Here is a 19,365-nt window from a genome sequence, read left to right as displayed (position 1 = left end):
AACCCCCTAACACATGAAATTCTTCATGAACTTGCACGTTACATCTTGAATCTTGACGCCTTGTTTATTTGTTTTTTATATTAGTTGTTGACCAGTAATAAAATTACATGTTTGTTTTGATCGTGAGAAAATTGAATGGGAATTCAAACTTTAAATATAGCTAACAAATTTATAATAAATTACATTAATAAAGCGATGAATAATTTGTATACGAATTTATTAATTTTTTTTTCACTCTTTAAGTAATAATTATTAATTATTTCATTTAAAGATTATGTAAAAATAAAAAAAATAGATATATTATTTTAATTATGTCTATTATCGTTTTAAAATATATTTTTGTAATTTTTTTAAAACTGAATTGATGTCACAAGTATGGGTTGTTTGTTTGCTTCTTAATGGAATCGTTAAGCGTTGAATGTTGAACCGTTTAGCATTCAGCGCGTTTGTTTTGCACTTCTGAATGATACAATGTTGATTGATTCAGTAAAATAGTGTTGAATGATTCAGCACAGAAGTACATTCTGAATGATTCAAAGTCATTATCAAACAGCATGTCACATTCAGAACTAATTCATTCAAAGTCTTTGAATCATTCAACGTTTAATCATTCTGAAGTAAATAAACATCCGCTAAATATAAAGAAATTATAGAGTGACCCAATTTATTGTGCGGGACCAAATTTGGGTAGATGGACCAAAAACACAGATTTTGACCTTATTTTAATAATACTACAACTTTTGCGTGGGAACTGCGAATTGCTATATAAGTCTATTTCCTCTGCTTTTTGTATTTCTAGCAGATTACTAAATAATGTCCACCTTCTACGTTAAGGTTGCTGTTCTCGACGGTGATAGCTGTTTGTGGCAGCACGATGGACTCACCAATTCCATCATCACCAAAGCGTCAGCCACTCTTATGGTGGCAACGCTGGTAATCATCTGTTTCTCACGGTGGGCCAAGAAATTCATCATCAAAATCGAACCGCCACAACCCCCGGGTCCCCCTGGCTTGCCTATAATCGGAAACCTACCGTTCATCAAACCCGATTTCCTTCAATACGTCACCAAACAATCTCAAATCTACGGCCCCATCATCAAGCTTCGCATGGGAAGCAAAATTTACATAGTCATAAGCTCACCTTCAATCGCCAAAGAGATCCTCAAAGACCACGACACCACCTTTGCCAACCGCGACGCTCCGGCGGCAGCCATAAATGGATACTACGGTGGACTCGACATCGTGTGGAGATCCAACGGACAGGAACTTCATAAGCTGCGTAAGCTTGTGGTTCGCGAAATTATGTGCAACAAAGGGCTGAACGCTTGCTACGAGCTCCGTCGGCGCAAGATTAGACAGATGGTGAAGTACATACACGGGAAAATCGGCTCCTCCATTAACCTTAGTGAGCAAATTTTCTTGGCCACGATGAGTGTCACCATTAGCACGCTGTGGGGTGATTCGTTGAACGAAGAAGAAGCAAAACGTGTGGTTGAATTCAAGGAACGATTAGAGGAATTTGTGGGATTAATCGGAGCACCAAACGTTTCTGATATATTCCCGGTTCTCAGGCCGTTGGATTTACAAGGGATTGAATCCAAAACCAAGAAGCTTTTGTCGTGGTTTTATGAGTTTTTAGAGTCCGTAATAGAACAGAGAAGGAAGGCCGGAGAAGCAGAACAACAGGAGGAAAGCAAAGATTTTCTGCAACAATTGTTGGAGCTGAACCAAAGAGGAGATGCCAAAGCCTCGTTGTCCATGACGGAAATCAAAGCTTTGCTGCTGGTAATGTAATTTTACCATGAATTTTGACGTAATTTCATACTCTATGCTATGAGTATTTAGTCCAACTAATTAATTGGGTCATTATACTAATTAAAAAAATCATTAAATTTATAAAACTTTTACATTCGTTATAAAACTACAGTGACTATTTTAATATTTTGAGAAATTTTAATAACTGTTTTATATCTTTGGAAAGTTTAGAGATGAAATAATGATTTGAACATAATTCAACGACCTCTTGTATATTTTACCCATTATAATTTGACTAAGTCGATTCACTTGTCAACTCAGATGATCAACTTTGATTCTTAAAATTATAAATATTTTGAAATAAATAAAATCTTTGCTGATGTTTAATGTTCGATATTGAAAGAGAGATTCTTTGACCATAATATTTGCGGGTATAGGATATGATAGTCGGCGGTACGGACACAACATTCACAACAATGGAGTGGGCTATGACGGAATTACTACGGCACCCCGATAAACTGAAAAGAGTCGCCGACGAATTAGATGCAGTAGTCGGCGGCCAAAACGTCGTCGAAGAAACTCATCTCCCTCGGCTGCGCTACCTGGAAGCGGTGGTGAAAGAAACATTTCGAATCCACCCACCGGCTCCCTTGCTACTGCCGCACATGGCTGGCGAAACCACCGTCGTAGCTGGTTACACAATCCCCAAACATTCCAATGTTTTCTTCAACGCGTGGGCAATACAAAGGGACCCTGAGCTCTGGGAAAATCCTCTCCGATTCGAGCCAGAGAGATTCATGAGAGAATCAGAGAAAAGGAATTATCTGGGGAACAGTTTCCATCTCTTCCCGTTTGGATCGGGGAGAAGAATTTGCGTCGGGATTCCTCTAGCTGAAAAACTGATAATGCATATTTTGGCGACGCTGGTGCATTCTTTTGAGTGGGTGTCGCCGGACGGCAAGAAACCGGACATCAGAGACAAGCTCGCGTTGGTCTTGTCGAAGGTGGAACCACTCTTCGTGGTTCCAATCGCACGTTTACCCAACTCACAGCAATACGAATAAGTAGTTGGTTAGTCCCTTTACTCTCCTTCTATTAATAAATTAGATCCCAATAAATATATGTATCTTAAATCGAGGAGTACTTTGGGCTTTATCTCACGTTCAGAATTTCAAAAGGCAATCAGGTTTAATAACATTTTAGGTCCTTATTAGTTTAAATTTAAGTACAATTGGACTTTTACTCCCTAAATTTTTATATTAAATACATAATAAGTCCTTATTATTTTTGAAATTAAGTACATTGTCCTCCCAATATTTGGTCTTAACTCCGTCCCTGGTGAAAGGTATTTAAGTATTTATTGTCAAATAAATTAATAGTATTTTTCAGATAGATACTACTGTCGAGCATTTTTTTCTACTAAATTTAATAGATGTGGATGATTGAGACATAAAAGTTATTTAGAGTGAGAACAATCATACCTATAAATCCTTAATGAAGAAAAGTATTCCCTAAATAATTGGGGTTTGAGATGTTTAATCAAGTACCCCTGAATTAATTAACGACAAATTAATTTTCCACGTCATTTCCATACACTTTACCACCATCTTTTTTACACAAAAATAAAAGAAAGTGTTGGTTTTTGTTTGTGATCATTTTGTCAAGTTAATTATGGGACCCCAAAACCCTTTTTGTGTTTTCATCTCCAACACTATATTGTAAAAACTAGGGTAAAGTACACAAACGGTCCCCGTTATAAGATTTTTTTTGTTGAGCACTTCAACTATCAAAAGTTACGCAATGGTCCCTTAACTATAGGCTTTGCTTTGTTGAGTCCCCCAACTACTAAAAGTTATAAAATGATTATCTGACTATTCATATGTTCAACTAGTCATTTTCTGTTAAAAATTTGATGATCGTCTGAGTTGGATGTTATCTTTAAAATCGAGATATGATAAAATCTGATCCCAGGACCATTTGAGTTGTTTCATGGATCAACTCTCCCTTTACATTATGCCACCAAGCCAATGCTTAAAAGAAACGACGATGCCAACATACATCATAAAAATATGTTTTTATCATATCCCAAATAATAGATTAATATCCAACTCATACGACTGTCAATTTTTTTACTGTAAAATGACGAGTTGGAAAATATGAATAGTCGAGTGACCATTTTGTAACTTTCAATGGTCGGTGGATTCAAAAATTGTTTTATAATCGGGGGACCATTGTATAACATTTAATAGTCGAGAGACTAAAAAAAACAATGTCCTATAATCGAAGACTATTTGTATACTTTATCCTAGAAACTATTACAAAGTCATGTCTTAATTTTGTGGATTCTTTTTATTATTATTCACAATCATTTCACCTCGACATGCATCATTTTTAGGGCAAGCTTTTTATTAAATCATAGTACAAGAATTTTAAGCTTTAAAAAAAACTAATATAAGAATCATTACTAATTTGGCTTCAATTTCAAGCCAAAAAAAGAACAAAACGTGCTTATGACTGATGAATTACATGTCCATGACCTTTTCACCATCATGAAAGGGATGAATCCGCATATTTAGCGAGTTTCGTATGATCAGATACAGATATAAATATTATGAATAAATATTAATTTTGATAATTGATTATGTTTTGTACGAAATATTTTATATTCGATTAAAATAATTTTTGTGGGTTTGTACTAAAAATAATAATTTTTGCGGGTTTGAATAAGAATAGAAAAGTTTAGAGTGATTATAAGGTAGTGTTTATTCAGAATCCTTCTCAGTCAATGATATTATGCAAACACAACTACTCGAACCCAGAACCTCTAAAGAAAACAATATCCCTTTTATCATTGAAACCGCTTGATAATTTCATGCAAGAGACAATTATAAGATACGACACAATTGATCATGCAATATTTGATCATTTTAAACGAACGAATATGTAGATCATCAGTCGGAAAATATCTTTAAATTCTTTTAAAATCAAGTGAATGATGTAGCAGGACAATTATTGAATTGTATACGGGGCGATGAGTGAAATTGAAACGGTTGTGGCTAAATTGATTGCATGCCTAGCCATTCACATATGTGAATTAATTCGACACTTAATATTTTTCCACCTTACTGCCTGCCTTCTTTAATTATTTACCGGCCTTAACAAGCTGTACGTAATGAATGCACAATATATAATATTCTTGTATAGCACTTAGGAGACCAAAATAAAAATTTCAACTGCCAATTTAAACGCTCACACTCATTTATAAATTGAAGTTGGATCGAATAATATGCAGTTGGATATCCTTTAATAATACTTAGCATTCGAGATTTATGAATAAGAAAAAAGAATGATGATGATTTTATCATCATTATTTGTGGGTTCAATCTAACAAAATCTGTAGATGGCAGCTTAAAGAGGAAGGCAGCGTAGATTTTTCCCACCTACTACATAGACATTTCCCCTCTATGCAGTCAAAACTATTTTGCCTTGTCAATTAAATATCCAAGCTTTACGTCAATGCATGGGGAAATCATTTCACTTTATATCAATGTCGTCCCTGCTTGCAGCGCAAATTACTCCGTGATTACCGCTTCATTCCCCTATCCTATCCGCCTATGCTCGAATCCACTTCCCACTTGTGCTTTCAGATAAATCATGTTTTAATTTCGTCTTTTTACGTTATATACAACTATGGATTAAATTGGATGTTAATACGATGACTGTGATATATTAGTGGTTGAATATTTTAGGATCATATTAGATATAAAATAATTTTAAGAGCAAATGAATACCAGTAAACTAAATTAATTTAATTTGATTTGAAAAACTTTACGAAGGAGTCGAAAGGTATGGTCGTATACAATTTATGACCTGAATTTTGTCAACCTAAAAAGCTCGTGCCCGCGTCAAAGTCGAAGAATAAATAATGGTAGACGAAGAAGCTCTCTCCATGCCCCATATATACCTAACATATACTTTCATAGGCTTTAATGCTACAACCTTAACCATTTTGTATTGAAATCATTTGGTCCTAATTTTATACATATGGTATTGTTTTAGTATCCAATAATTTTATGAATTTCAATTATATATGAAGTTAGAGTCATATTATATTTTTAAACCAAAAATAAATATATTAGATGTAAGTAAACTTTGACTTGAGCAATCAAAATCAACCTGTATCGCACGTTTAATTTTAGTGAATAAGTCTTCTGATAATTTTTTTTACATATATAAATATTCAACCTTAAAATTTTATTTAAATAATATAAATTATTTACCATTTGGACCAACACCATATTATTTTCTGGCGCTCTTTACTAAGTTGATAAGATAATATCAGATCGGATCATAATGATATGATCAAATGTCCCCACTTCGCCTCTCTTCACTAGGAAGAATCTACCCGCAACTCAATGCACCATCAAAATTATAATTTTTTTTTATACTTTTAGAAAGCCACAAAGTGTAAAATTTAAAATATTATATAATTTTTACTCCATTTTAAAAATTAAATTCCCTCCCCCTCTTCCACCGTTTGTCTCTCTCTATATAAGCTTATAATCACCGTTCACCGAGAGTAATCTCGCGCTCGCATTTCCAATTTTTTCTCTTTCTACAAAAAACACAGTTTTAGAAAATGCACCGTGTACAGGTGCTGCTCAGCCTCGTCGCGGTAGCTACACTGGTGGTGGTGGTGGTAACTCCGGTTACCGGATATCGCCCATGGCCGTACTTAAAACCCAACAGCTCCGAATTAATGTTCGGTAGCTCCAAAAAATACGAGGGCTCATCGGAGTTTGTCCATATGAGATACCACATGGGACCAGTCCTCACCGCCAATATCACCATTTACCCAATCTGGTACGGCCGGTGGCAGAAATCCCAGAAGAAGATCATCCGAGGGTTCATCAACTCGATCTCCGCCGTTGATTCCAAGCACCCATCGGTGGCCGGGTGGTGGAAGACGGTCCAGCTATACACGGATCAAACCGGGGCCAATATTTCCCGTACCGTGCTTTTGGGTGAAGAGAAAAACGACCGTTTTTACTCCCACGGGAAGTCTCTCACACGCCTTTCTTTCAATACAGCCGGTGATAAAAAGCGCGGTGACCGCCCGTACGAAACCGTTGCCGATAAACCCAAAGAGCGGGGTATATCTCCTTCTAACATCCGACGACGTGTACGTCCAGGATTTTTGCGGCCAAGTATGCGGGTTCCATTACTTCACATTCCCGTCGATCGTGGGGTACACGCTGCCGTACGCATGGGTGGGAAACTCCGCCAAGCTTTGCCCGGGAACCTGCGCCTACCCTTTCGCCGTGCCGACGTACATGCCGGGGTTAAAGCCGTTAAAGTCACCCAATGGTGACGTGGGAGTCGACGGGATGATTAGCGTCATTGGACACGAGGTTGCCGAGCTGGCAACCAACCCACTGGTGAACGCTTGGTACGCGGGACAAGACCCAGTGGCTCCGGTGGAAATAGCGGACCTGTGCGAGGGAATTTACGGAACCGGAGGTGGTGGGTCGTACACGGGCCAGTTATTGAACGGTAGGGATGGCGCCACGTATAACATGAATGGGATCAGACGGAGGTACTTGGTTCAGTGGGTCTGGAACCACATCGTGAGTTACTGTACTGGGCCTAATGCGCTTGATCAATAATTTTTACTACTATTTCTTCGTTATTTTTTGGAAACTAGCGTTTCTGTCTTGGCATTTTGTCTTGTCTGTTTAGGACAGTTTTTGCTTTTGCCTGTGTGGGTCGGGGATTCTGTCGATGAATGGATTAGTTAAGGTAGTTAAGTTTGTTAAATATTTACTTTTGTAGTAATAATTTTGATGTTTCTTATATACTACTTCCCTATACCAATAGATCATGGTAAGAGTGGCGGATGAAAGAGATAAGCCTATGAATGTATCAGCGAGTGCCTGCTCATTACCTGATAATATTAATGTCTTGCCAGAACAGACGATAATGGCTATAAAGTTTTGCTTCTAGTACACAACCGCACAATTACAGTAGTATGCCATAACTGATGATCATCACTGCAGCTCAACCAATATTAAAAATGGCAGTCTCACTCAACTCGACCAAACTGTGCTACTCGGGCTCGGTTGTGATTAGATAGCTCATAAACCCTTTCTCCAGCACTACCATAAATGGAATGGCTCGACATGGGGAACCGTGTATGGGCCATCTCTCTGTTAGGATTTGGCAAATCACGAAAGCCCAGTGTTGTGTATACTGAACCCCTGTGGACTGAACTGCCGATAGATTTTATCATTGAAGTTGTGGGTAAGCCTGCGATGCTAGTGCCGAACCAGACCCCCACAGATTTTTCCAGATCCAATAACAATTAATACAAGTTTTTATTACCTTGTCCGTAGTTTAGTTTATAATTTATGTCAATTATTATGGAAGTCAAAATAAAAGGAAGCGGGTACACTTGAAAATAGATTATTTCTTTATTAAGTCTCTCGATTGTTAAAAGTTATAAAATGATCCTCTAATTATAGAAGATTTCTTTGTTAAGTCCGTCGACTATTAAAAGTTGTAAAATAGTCACTTGACTATTTATTATGTTTCAAACGCATCCATTTCAGTTAAAAAGATGATAATTGTCTAAGTTGAACGTTAATATGATGATCGAGGTATGATAGTCATTTGAGATTCTGGGGATCAAATTATATCATATCATTATTAGCAGGTTAACGTTTAGCTCATAATAAATAATCGGGTGACTATTTTGTAACATTTAATAGTCGAATGACTCAATAAAACAACACTATGTAATCAGGGGATCATTTTATAACTTTTAATAATTAAGAAACATAATAAAACATTATTTTATAATCATATCGAGGAATTTAATAAAACATTATCCTATAATTAGGGACCATGTATACTTTACCCAAAGAAAATTTAAAAAATGGCGTCACGACTCAACTACTTCCCCCTCCACCTGTCCTGGGAAAACTAAGATAATCGGTTTTTAAATTAAATCAATAAAATACAAATTTCACACAACCAAAGCATGACAGAATAGACACATACATGTATTGTAAAAATAATAATTACGGATTTCAAAATAAATAATAAGAAATAGATACAATTACTTCAAGCAATAAAACAAGTGTTGCTTTCATTTGTTATTTTCATTTCCATTTAATGCCTTTAAATTTTGGAGTATTTTTCATATATCCTTATTGTTTAACAAAACAAATTACATGTTTGGGATTGAAACATAAAATATCCATGAAAAGACAATTTTTTTAATCTATAAATATCAAGCGATCAACTAGGTTTAGGAATGGCAACGGGTCGGGTTTGGGGCGGGTTTTGCTCGCCCCGTCTCCAAACCCGAAATGAATCCCCATCCCCGACCCCGACCCGATCTCCCAAGGGTTTTTTATCGGGGCACCCCGTCGGGGATTTTTTTACCTCGTCCTCGAACCCGACCCAAAATATTATACTCAAACCAGAACCCGAACCCGAACCCGAAAATATTTTATATATAACTAATATAAAAAATATAAAATATTATATATATATAATTAATATAAAAATATAAAAAATTATTTATATATATATAATCGGGACGGGGCGGGAATACCTTGCCCCAAACCCTACCCGAAAAAATCCCCGAAAAAAATCTCCGAACCCAACCCGATATTATTCAACTCGACCCGACCCGAACTTAACCGGGTTTCGAGTTTCCTCATCGAGTTCGGGTCATACTGCCATCCCTAACTAGGCTTTAATATCGAAAGTGATGTCAATGTCGACAATCATTGTACCCATCATATGTAGGATTTTATCACTCAATTTCTTGTTTTAATTATTAACGATTATGATCATTTCATAAATTCTAAAAGTTTATAGTACAATTTATTTGATGAAAATATAAATTTAAAAACAAATAAAGATTCGACCTTTTTACTAAAAAAATCATCCTAACAACGAAATATTATATGTCAGGCACATTTTCTCTAAATATTATTGAATTAGCACACTTTCTCCAAATACAATGAATTTGGTTGCGAGATTTATCGGGCATCAATATTATTCCTATGAGTTGTAATATGCAAGCCCGAGTAAATATTTTAGTCTGTTCCTCGGAATAGTCTTCGCTCAACTGTCGAAAATTTGTAGCCAACCATGATAAATGTATTCGACCACCGTTGAAATTAGGCAGGATACCTCCAAGATACTTCTCGCACAAGGAACGCCAATCACCATCCCCACACCATAAATAACATTTCCATCTATCGGATGCCCCAAGTGTATGGAAACATCCTCTAACGTAATAGTATACTCCCCACATGAAAGATGAAATGTGTCTCTGGTCTCCAACTCCCAATTAGTACATAAATAAGGTTGATTTCAAGGTTACAATGTCCTTCATATTTTTCTATGTCATCGAATCTAGTCGCGGCTAAATACGGTCAGACACGATTCGGTATCTCTAACTTAACGTTACAAAAAATGCATTTAATTTACGGTCATTCACCTGATTAAATAAATAATATACAAATCAAAATAGAAACTAATACTAAAAAAATAACTAAATAAAACATTCATAATAAATCAAATTTAAAATTATTACTCTATCGGTAAAATGACTTAAAATATGAGTATCATCTAAATATATCAACCCACCTACCATTTTATAAATGCAAGAAAAAATAAAGAATTAATACAATAAAATAATAAACTATTAAATGATTATAATATAATAAAAAAAATAGCTTATAAAAATGATAACCATTAATTCTTTAAATTTGATAGAAGGATAAATAGAAAGAAGAATTATAATATTTTCATTTATAGTGTGAGTGTTGAAAGGGAGAGTGTATTTATGAGGGAGGGGGAGGGGGACGGAAGGTTGTGTGGTATTTGTGGCGGACGGTTGGATTTAAATGAAAGATTCGCGCCTTTTGTCAGCTCAGACATAACCCCGCGAATGCGTGCTTCATGATCCGCGCCTTCCAATGTAGTGCCAACTCAGATAGAATCCCGTGAAGTCACGCCTCATGATCTGCGCTTTCTACCGTGGTGTCAGCTCGGACATAACCCCATGAAGACGTGCTTCATGATCCGCGCTTTGTTAGAAAGGATGCTAAATCGGTAATATTTAAAGAAATGATGTATGACATGTAATATTTCGTTGTTAGGGTGATTTTTGAATAAAAAGGCCTAAATATTCGTGTTATATGCAATTTAATTAAATTAAGGTTTTTGTGTTCCTGCCAAATATGTAGAACTTTAGATTAGATTAAGATTAAATGTCACATAATTGTCGTGGGTCGTGTATGTTTATGCCGCCAAATGATCCTAGCACTCACCTACTCTATCTTTTTTTAAGGAAGTTTTTCAAATATTTTAATTAAGTTGCCTAAGTAAACAATTACCATATTCTAATATCCCATTTAAGGTAACCCAGCCCATCAAGCGTTTCAAGAAACAAATAAAAAAGAGATATTTAACTTTTGGTATGGGAACTTGACTTAAATGTTTCAATTTGACACTTAGAAGTTTTATTTATCTTGATTAGGTACTTAAATTTAGTTTTATTATTTAATTCGAGGCTTAAACTTTCTTTTGATTCGATTAAATACATAATTAGTCTTATTGGTTCAAATTACTACTTGATTTTGACTTTTTTTTGAATCTAATATGGTACTCATCGTTCCTTAACCAATTTGAATTAAGAAACCGAATCTGGATACCATTTTGAATAACGAAAATCAAATTGAAGTACCAAAAAGTACACATGGGGAAAGTAAATTGAAAGTCACAAACTATGTAAAAATGATTTTTTTTGTTCAACGACCTTTCGAATGTTATCGAATGGTCAAAAAACTTCTCAAACGATTATAAAACGATCATTAGAATTTATCAAACCGTTATAAAATCATATTTAAACTTATCAAACGATTATAGAATTATCGTTAAACTTATCAAAACTTTTTGATATTTTAACAGTGAAGGATACCTTTTTTTAACAATTTAGAAAATTTAATGATCAATTTACAACTTTTAAGAGATCGTTGATAAAAAATTATTTTTATATAATTTAATAACCTTTAGTGTACTTTAGCCAATATATATATTTACCAAAAAAGCCCACAGAAAGCCAGCAACACTTTTGCATAATCAAATCCCAGTGTCTTGCCAAAAAGGAACTCAAAGCTCAAAATCCCACTGAGTCGTAGCTTTTTGACACAAATCCATCTGAGAAAAGATATTGATTCTCTCTCTCTCTCTCTCTCTCTCTAAGACCCTACAGAGAGAAAACGCCATGGATGTGAGGAAAATAGTAATTGTGGTCGAAGAAGTAGAAGTATCGAGAACAGCACTTCGATGGAGTCTCCACAATTTGCTCCGATACGGCGACCTGCTGACTCTCCTCCACGTCTTCTCGGCAACGAAATCAATGAGCAAGAAGAAAGCCAGGATGCTTCGATTGAAAGGTTATCAGCTGGCTCTCTCCTTCAAGGAGATGTGCAACTCCAATTTCTTTAACGTGAGTGAGTCAACTCAGTTCTCTGTAATCACAGATTGAGACTTTTTCTTTTTTGATACCGGGAGAATTTTGTTAAACAGACAAATATTGAGATGATTGTGACGGAAGGTGACCAGGAAGGGAGAAAGATCGTAGCCATGGTGCGAGAGATTGGTGCATCTTCTCTCGTCGTTGGCCTTCATCGTCAGAGCTTTCTTTACAAGTGAGTCAACTCAACTCGGCTTCTTATGTTAATTATTGTTTAATAATTGTTTTTAGAGGTATACATTTTCCTGGGTGGTAGTTTTTTTTTATATAATAATATTTTAGGTCTTTTTTAATCTAAAATAAATTAATCATTTCTAATGTTTGATCCTAGTTCCGTTTCTAAATAGAATTAATTCTTAGGCTTCATCTCTCTTAGTGATTGATTCTACTAAAAGAAAATGCTTAGGATCACAAGAGACAGGCCCCAGGGTTGTACTTTAGGGTGAAAAGTTTTAGGCATTGTTCACTAAACTCGGCTTGGAGCATGTGGCTATGTCAATGGTGAAGAAACAGCCAAAAGAAAATTTAGGGTCCACCTTGTTTACTATATATATATATATATATATATAGTGGCAGTAACTGATGGGATGCTATTAGGATACCTTGACCCTCTTGTCGCTTAGCAATGGATGAGAAGTTCCCTGAACCCTAAAGCATGGGGCGGTTCTGAAATCATGGGCTAGCAACTCTTACAATGAACATAGTTAGACCACAAACTCATTAGCATACTATTTTTTTAATAGAATATTGTCTGCAATTTTTATTTTGTGTTATATTTGTGCTCTGCAAATATGATACACACACACTATCCTTACCACATATTAAAAACAATTCATTTTGATTTTACCCAAATCCAAAGTTTACAATTTGTTTGTGAATTTCATGAAATAGAAGAAGACTGACTCAAATCAGTGTTTTGAGTGGCAACAGGTTGGCATTGGCCCATGACGACAACATAGCGAACAGCTTGAGCTGCAGAGTACTTGCCATCAAACAACCAGAATTGGCACCAGTGAGGGGCAAGACCAGAGATATGATGCCCCTGCTTGACGGTTCAACTACCTTGGACTTTTCCCAAATTGAAATTTCGGGTTTGCAGTAAGATTTCAAACTCACCCTTTGTTTTTCTTTTCTTTTCAAAGCTACCCCATTTTTTTCTCACTATTGTTAATCCTCTTCTGCACAAACCGAGCGATCTCAATGGTATTGTTACTCCTTAAGGTCTCGGGTTCGAGCACCAAGAATAACAAGGTGTAAGAACATTCAATATCAAGAGTTATCTTTGAACCAATATTGCCTTATATTTACCCAAATTAATTTAAAAAAAAAATTGTTAGTCCTCTATGAGAGCCGTGACTTGCTCTGACCCGTGGCGGCTCATTCATTGCAGGGTACCGGACATTCCTACAAAAATCCCATATCGAATCTGTCCAAGCCCTTCTGCAATCATTTGGAGGTCGAGGAAAAAAAAGAGCTATTCAAATGAAGGTTGATGTTCAAACTTGGATCATTACAATCGTTATTATTGTATCTAAAATGCACATAGTTTGTGATCTAGTTTTCTCTACAACTTGGGTTCTTCTTACACAACATCAAACCACACCGAAACACAAAAAGGGAGGAATTGAACAGTGGAAATTGACACCATACAAAATTGTTGTCTACTTCGATCCATGAAAGAATGAGATTTTTTTATAATTCGAACTTTTAATCTTACTTGAAAGATTAATAAAAAATAATTTTAATTATGTTATTATTGTTATTCTCCATCGAACAGTTGTTGTATTAGTTAATGCATTAATACTGTGGTCCTAATCAAAATCAAGAGCGTTGAACATATGTATTGGGTGTTCAAACGTTAATACCGAATTAATCGAATTTTTTTCTTAAACCGTTAACTGAACCGAAATTTATTTGAAAATTATTAACCGAACTAAACAAATATCGGTTAATTCGGTCAATTTTCGAATTAATCGATTTTTTTAAATTTTCCAATTTATATGATAATTGAATATTTTTTAATTCAAAAAACATTTTACAATTAATTTAAATAATATCTAGAATTTTTAATTAATTAACATTGATTTAAGTTTAAAAGCTTTTGGATCTTAAATTATTAATTGAGTTTTAAATGGTTTGGTCTGAACCTATATGTTATATATAATATTTAAAACATAAAATTTAATTTCGGTTAATTCGATTAATTCAACTAATTAACCGATTTCGAATTGAATTCTAAAAAAATTATTGATTGTTTCCCGACCGAACTAATTCAGTGACCGACCGAATTAACCGAACTAATTCGGTTAAAAGAAAAAATGAACACCCCAATATGTGTACATATCGTGTTATCACCAATTATGTTTTGAAAAAGGCTAGAGTTTTCAGTTTTCACGCAATAAACTAACCCCAATTAATCAAACAAAATGACGTGCACGAAATCAGAACTTGTTTGGTAAATATTTTGGTATGTCATGCAATCGAAGCTTAGGTACTTAAGGCTTCTAAAGAGGAAAAAAATACTATAGACCAACTTCTATTTAATCGACTAATAAAAGATTAGTAATATTTTAGGTTTGAGTTTTATGAAATAAATAATATTAAAATTATAGCCTAGTCCTTTTAGAATTACAAAATTTTAACTTTAAAGTAATGGTAACGTAAAACTTATATGGGTAAACTACATGTTTAGTATTTAAAGTATCAATTTTATTCCGTTTTGGTACCAAAACTTTCAATTTTTTCAAAATCATACCTAATATTTATTTTTTGTTTCATTTTAGTACTCGGCGTTTACTTTTTGTTTTATTTTACTACCTAAATTTTTAACGATGGGGTACTAAAATGAAAAAAAAAGTAAACTTTAGCTATAATTTTGAAAAAAATTAAAAGTTTAGGTACTAAAGCAGAACAAAAGTGATGGTTTAAGTACTAAACATGTAGTTTATCCAATTTATATTTATTCACTCAAAAATTACATTAAGAGCCTAATTGAAATTAAGCAACTTAACTGAAATCTCCAACTCTTAGAACGATAGACGTTTTGGAATCGTCCCTATCCTCGGCTGTCTGCCATGGCTAGAGACTTTGGTGAAACCCGAGGAACTATTTTTGGAGCAAAGGCGATGAAATTGATAAGTGGCGACATTGTATGTCACACAATAACACACAAGCTTATCCTATGTATCATGTCATGAATCGAGGGAGGTCTCAAGTTAAAAGTATAATTCAACCGAAATAGATTAGGAGAGATTTATGGGCTAGGCAGCTTCTGCAACTGTAGCTAATAGCTCAGCTGGTACTGCTAAAAAGCAATATTGGAACAGAAAGTGTATTTGAAAAATGGTTCAAGTTAATTAGTGTGATTAACTGATTAGTTTTCATTACTTGTTTCTTAATGTTGTCTGTATGATACAAGAAAACTATGTATTAATAATGTATGCAGTTCGGAATTTCCAGATGTTGACATAAGAAAAGATTTAGGTAAACTATAAATTTCACCACTCAACTTTAATCATACTTTTTTTTTTGTTATTAAGTTTTAAAAAATTTAATTTAATTACTAAATTTTAGAATTGTTCATTCTTTATCACTATGCTACTAAATAATTAATGATAGTATAAGTGAATGTTTGTTCCTTTTTGTTTTCTAAAAATTATGAGAGGGCCTAAAAAAATTTCATTTTTGTAAAAACACTCTAATTTTGGGTTTTCTTTAATTTTTCAATGATGAAGCATCTTTCCCCTACCTTTAAAATTAGGAAAGCGAAAAAAGAGTACACGAATTGTATATCCACATTATAATATTTTAAAGTGTAGTATCCGAAACAGAAATACAATCAAGATTTAGTGATGAAACTTATAAAATACTCCTCAAGATCTTTCAAAATAGAAAAGGTCATTAGTCTCATACCCTACGATTGCAAAAGCTCCAAGCCTTCTCCACGTGTGTCATTTGCATGTCTCCAGAAACTGTAATTCCACGACACTTGTCACCAAACCCTAATCTTTATCGTCACCTTTGTCGCTTTAATGGTTATCATTTTACCACTTCCCCTGTTTTCTCAAGTCTTTTCCTCTTCCCCTTCACCCTTTGAGCTCTCTAAGTCTGTTAACCATGGCTGAGCGCAGTCCGAGTCAGCAGAGATCACCAATACCGAACCCCACCGTCACAACTTTCCTACAAAGAATCCAAGCTCATGCACCCAACTCCGCCCAACTTCCCTTGTTTGTCACCGCCTCGATTCTCCTAATCTTCACCGGCGTCACCGTGACCGTCGCCAGCCTCGGGTTCATCTTGTTGATGCCATTGATCCTCATCTCGAGCCCTATATGGTTCCCGGTAGGCTCCGTGATGTTGATCGTTTTGGCCGGCTTCTTCTCGGCGTGCGGCTTCGGGGTTTTGTCGGTGGCGGGGTTGTGTTGGATCTACCGGTACTTCAGAGGCATGCACCCGCCGGGATCCGACAGGGTCGACTATGCCCGTAGCCGGATTTACGATACGGCTAGCCACGTGAAGGATTATGCTATTGAATACGGTGGTTACTTGCAGAGCAAAGTGAAGGATGCGGCTCCCGGTGCATGATCAATGGATGAATTTAGATCGGAGTTAGGGTTGCCTGCTTTTCCTTTGTTTATAAAATAATTTCAAAGAGATTTTAAGATAATTTAGATTTTTGTTAAGTTATTATGTTTCTTCTTTTTAATTTGTTTTTCTATATATTTATAATGTTTTAATTTAATATTTGATGTTTTAGATGAGTTAATTAGATATTATTTTGTTATTTTCATTAATTTAGGATAATTTTATTGCTATTGTTATATTTATTGTTATTTTAATGTACTCAAAATTTTATTAAAAAATATAAAATACAACTTTCTATCTGAATTTATAATTATTCCGACCGGTGACGTAACCCAAGCCTTCTCTGAGCGAGTAACCAGGCAAGGGACTGCGACGCGTCGAACGAACAGGCAACTTGTCGAGTTGATTCCCTTTGCTGTCGTAATGAATCACACCCGAAAAATCCAACGGCTGACACTTATCTCCCATCAGGATTGATCTCTGCCATAACCCACCGTCACCGCAACAGTCATCCGCGTCCTTCCCGTATCCACCACCGTGCTTCTTCCTCCGCACCATCGTGATCGCCTTGTTACTTATCGTTGTCATAAACTGCTTTGGCCCCCGCGATTTCGGCGTGTAGAGTCTCGGTGTGCCGGAAGCTAAGCCGTTTTCTTTAAGGCTTTAGTTTCCTGGAAAGTCGACTGGCGCATATGGCCATGGCCCATGAATGAAGTAAGGAATCCCAGAGTTAGCCGCTGTTTGTGTGAAGCAGAGCCGTGTTCCGATGAGTCCATTCTCGGCTTGGTTTTTTTCTAACGAATGAAAATTTTGGCGCTTTCAGTGGCTTGGTGGTATATATGGAGGGAGAGATGTGAGTTTTAGCCCATTGAAATTCCGTTGTAGGACCGAGAATCCACGTGGTAGGACGTTATTGGTGATTGTAGTTTTCGAAAGCAATTAAAACGAAGCACCAGATCATGGGACTTACCCCGTGTCGTGCACTCACCTGAAGTCAAGAAAAAGCAAGTAGGTAGGTCAACTCAGTTGGCAATTTTGCCGGTCCAAGTCTTCGCCCTTTTGTTTATTGTTATTATTATATTTAAGTGGACTTATGGGGACATGATGTCCCACGTGGACTTAACCTTACAGACTTGAACAAATCTGTGTTTCTCAGTTCGTTTGGACCCACCACATTCTTTTGTCATTTGGACTTGGTCCCACCATTTTGTTATTAATCATTTTTGTTCTTGATAATTCATTCTTTAGGAGTCCTAATACATCAATAGATCAGGTTTCGGTTTTAAAATGTTTGAAATTGAACACGAATCGATTTATCTTAGTGATTAAAAATGATTATTATTTTTAGAAATTTCAGATTCCAGCGATTATAAACTATTTAAACATTTATTGTTGAAAAGCGTAAAGTACCCATTGTAATTATTCTTACGTTAATAGAAAAAAATATTTGAAATTGATTCTCACATTTTATTTGAAGTATGATTCTTTATAAATTTGTTATGATTTATGTCTATATATATATATATATATATATTATAATTACCAGTCCGTTATATCATAAAAATAATTAAGATTTAAACCACCTAATTGCTATCACGACGTCCTGTAAGCACCTCGCCATACACATCCAAGAATTCCTAGTGTTTAAATCAAATATCGAAACTTCTATAGTATCACTATCACCCAATTAATCGACATTGAAATTAAAAAAAATACAAATGCATATAATTACGAACTTAAATTTGTTTTTACAAGCTTAAAGAACAAGAAGCTTTTATCCACCCCAGACATAGATCTCAACACTGTTCATAGAAAGATGGGAAAGTTTCCCTCTCAGATTTATAACATGAACAGTTGGTGTCGTTTGCTCTCAAATCATCTGCATAGTGTAGGCTGTACCCAATAGTTTACCAAAGACATAGAACCCACATTTCTGCCCTAATTATTTCAACATCTAGATTCAGGGTTTCAGAAGAAAAAAAAAGTCGAAAGAGAGGGACTGTACTGTACAATTATTTCAACATCTAGATATGTATCTATTGATGTGTTGTGTGTGTTGTCACACAAAGGTAAAATGTTCATACTACTACAACTATATATGGCAAAAGCTGCGCATAAAGCTTTGATTTCTAATGGGGTCAATGGATGGCCTATAATCACACTACCTATGTCTTCAGCAAGTTCAACTGTAGTTGTATATATAAACACTACGTTAGAGTTTGTGATCCGAATTATTTGAACGTCGTAAAAAGTTTATGGTACGATATATTTGACGAATAAAATAAAATCCAAGAAGAAATAAAGATATGTGATGGATGTTCTTAGAAGGTGTCGTAATCCTCTCATAAATTTGAAATTGCATTGGATTTCTCTCTTCTTCCCATAGTTTTCTCTTTTAGAGTCTTCTATATAAACTTGTATGGTCTGTCTTTGTTCTTTATTATATTATGACCACTTATCGTTATTTA

At 35.2% G+C, this 19,365-nt stretch overlaps 3 protein-coding genes and 1 pseudogene across 4 annotated transcripts; all 4 read left to right on the top strand.

Moving 5' to 3' along the window:
• Nucleotides 1-812: 812 nt before the first annotated feature.
• LOC120184116 (flavonoid 3'-monooxygenase CYP75B137-like) lies at nucleotides 813-2,945 on the top strand. The gene is made up of 2 exons (XM_039188670.1): nucleotides 813-1,785; nucleotides 2,193-2,945. Exons 1-2 carry the CDS (start codon nucleotides 814-816, stop codon nucleotides 2,817-2,819), a joined length of 1,599 nt encoding a protein of 532 aa, XP_039044601.1. The 5' UTR covers nucleotide 813; the 3' UTR covers nucleotides 2,820-2,945.
• A 3,408-nt stretch (nucleotides 2,946-6,353) lies between these two features.
• LOC120184117 lies at nucleotides 6,354-7,630 on the top strand (annotated as a pseudogene).
• A 4,287-nt stretch (nucleotides 7,631-11,917) lies between these two features.
• LOC120184058 lies at nucleotides 11,918-13,975 on the top strand. Of its 2 annotated transcripts, none has more exons than XM_039188625.1 (4): nucleotides 11,918-12,286; nucleotides 12,367-12,488; nucleotides 13,226-13,411; nucleotides 13,704-13,975. In XM_039188625.1, exons 1-4 carry the CDS (start codon nucleotides 12,062-12,064, stop codon nucleotides 13,804-13,806), a joined length of 636 nt encoding a protein of 211 aa, XP_039044556.1. In that variant the 5' UTR covers nucleotides 11,918-12,061; the 3' UTR covers nucleotides 13,807-13,975. The 2 variants fall into 2 exon arrangements, with proteins under 2 accessions (XP_039044556.1, XP_039044557.1); XM_039188626.1 differs by having other exon boundaries at nucleotides 13,244-13,411; nucleotides 13,704-13,974.
• A 2,241-nt stretch (nucleotides 13,976-16,216) lies between these two features.
• On the top strand, nucleotides 16,217-16,957 carry LOC120184070 (oleosin-like). The gene has a single exon (XM_039188635.1). The coding sequence runs from the start codon at nucleotides 16,430-16,432 to the stop codon at nucleotides 16,895-16,897; it is 468 nt and encodes a 155-aa protein (XP_039044566.1). The 5' UTR covers nucleotides 16,217-16,429; the 3' UTR covers nucleotides 16,898-16,957.
• Nucleotides 16,958-19,365: the final 2,408 nt, after the last annotated feature.

Source organism: Hibiscus syriacus, unplaced genomic scaffold, assembly GCF_006381635.1.
Source record: "Hibiscus syriacus cultivar Baekdansim isolate YM2019G1 unplaced genomic scaffold, ASM638163v2 tig00112857_pilon, whole genome shotgun sequence".
Classification (NCBI taxonomy): domain Eukaryota; kingdom Viridiplantae; phylum Streptophyta; class Magnoliopsida; order Malvales; family Malvaceae; genus Hibiscus; species Hibiscus syriacus.
Note: the sequence above shows the minus strand (reverse complement) of the source record. Positions and strands in the feature narration are given on the sequence as shown.

Bases quoted from the DNA above. Each gene is read 5' to 3' on its own strand.
- LOC120184116 (XM_039188670.1), top strand. From the start codon at position 814: ATGTCCACCTTCTACGTTAAGGTTGCTGTTCTCGACGGTGATAGCTGT. The intron at 1,786-2,192 runs GTAATGTAATTT...TTGCGGGTATAG, and splicing joins AAATCAAAGCTTTGCTGCTG to GATATGATAGTCGGCGGTAC.
- LOC120184058 (XM_039188625.1), top strand. From the start codon at position 12,062: ATGGATGTGAGGAAAATAGTAATTGTGGTCGAAGAAGTAGAAGTATCG. The intron at 12,489-13,225 runs GTGAGTCAACTC...GACTCAAATCAG, and splicing joins CGTCAGAGCTTTCTTTACAA to TGTTTTGAGTGGCAACAGGT. The intron at 13,412-13,703 runs GTAAGATTTCAA...CATTCATTGCAG, and splicing joins ATTGAAATTTCGGGTTTGCA to GGTACCGGACATTCCTACAA.
- LOC120184070 (XM_039188635.1), top strand. From the start codon at position 16,430: ATGGCTGAGCGCAGTCCGAGTCAGCAGAGATCACCAATACCGAACCCC.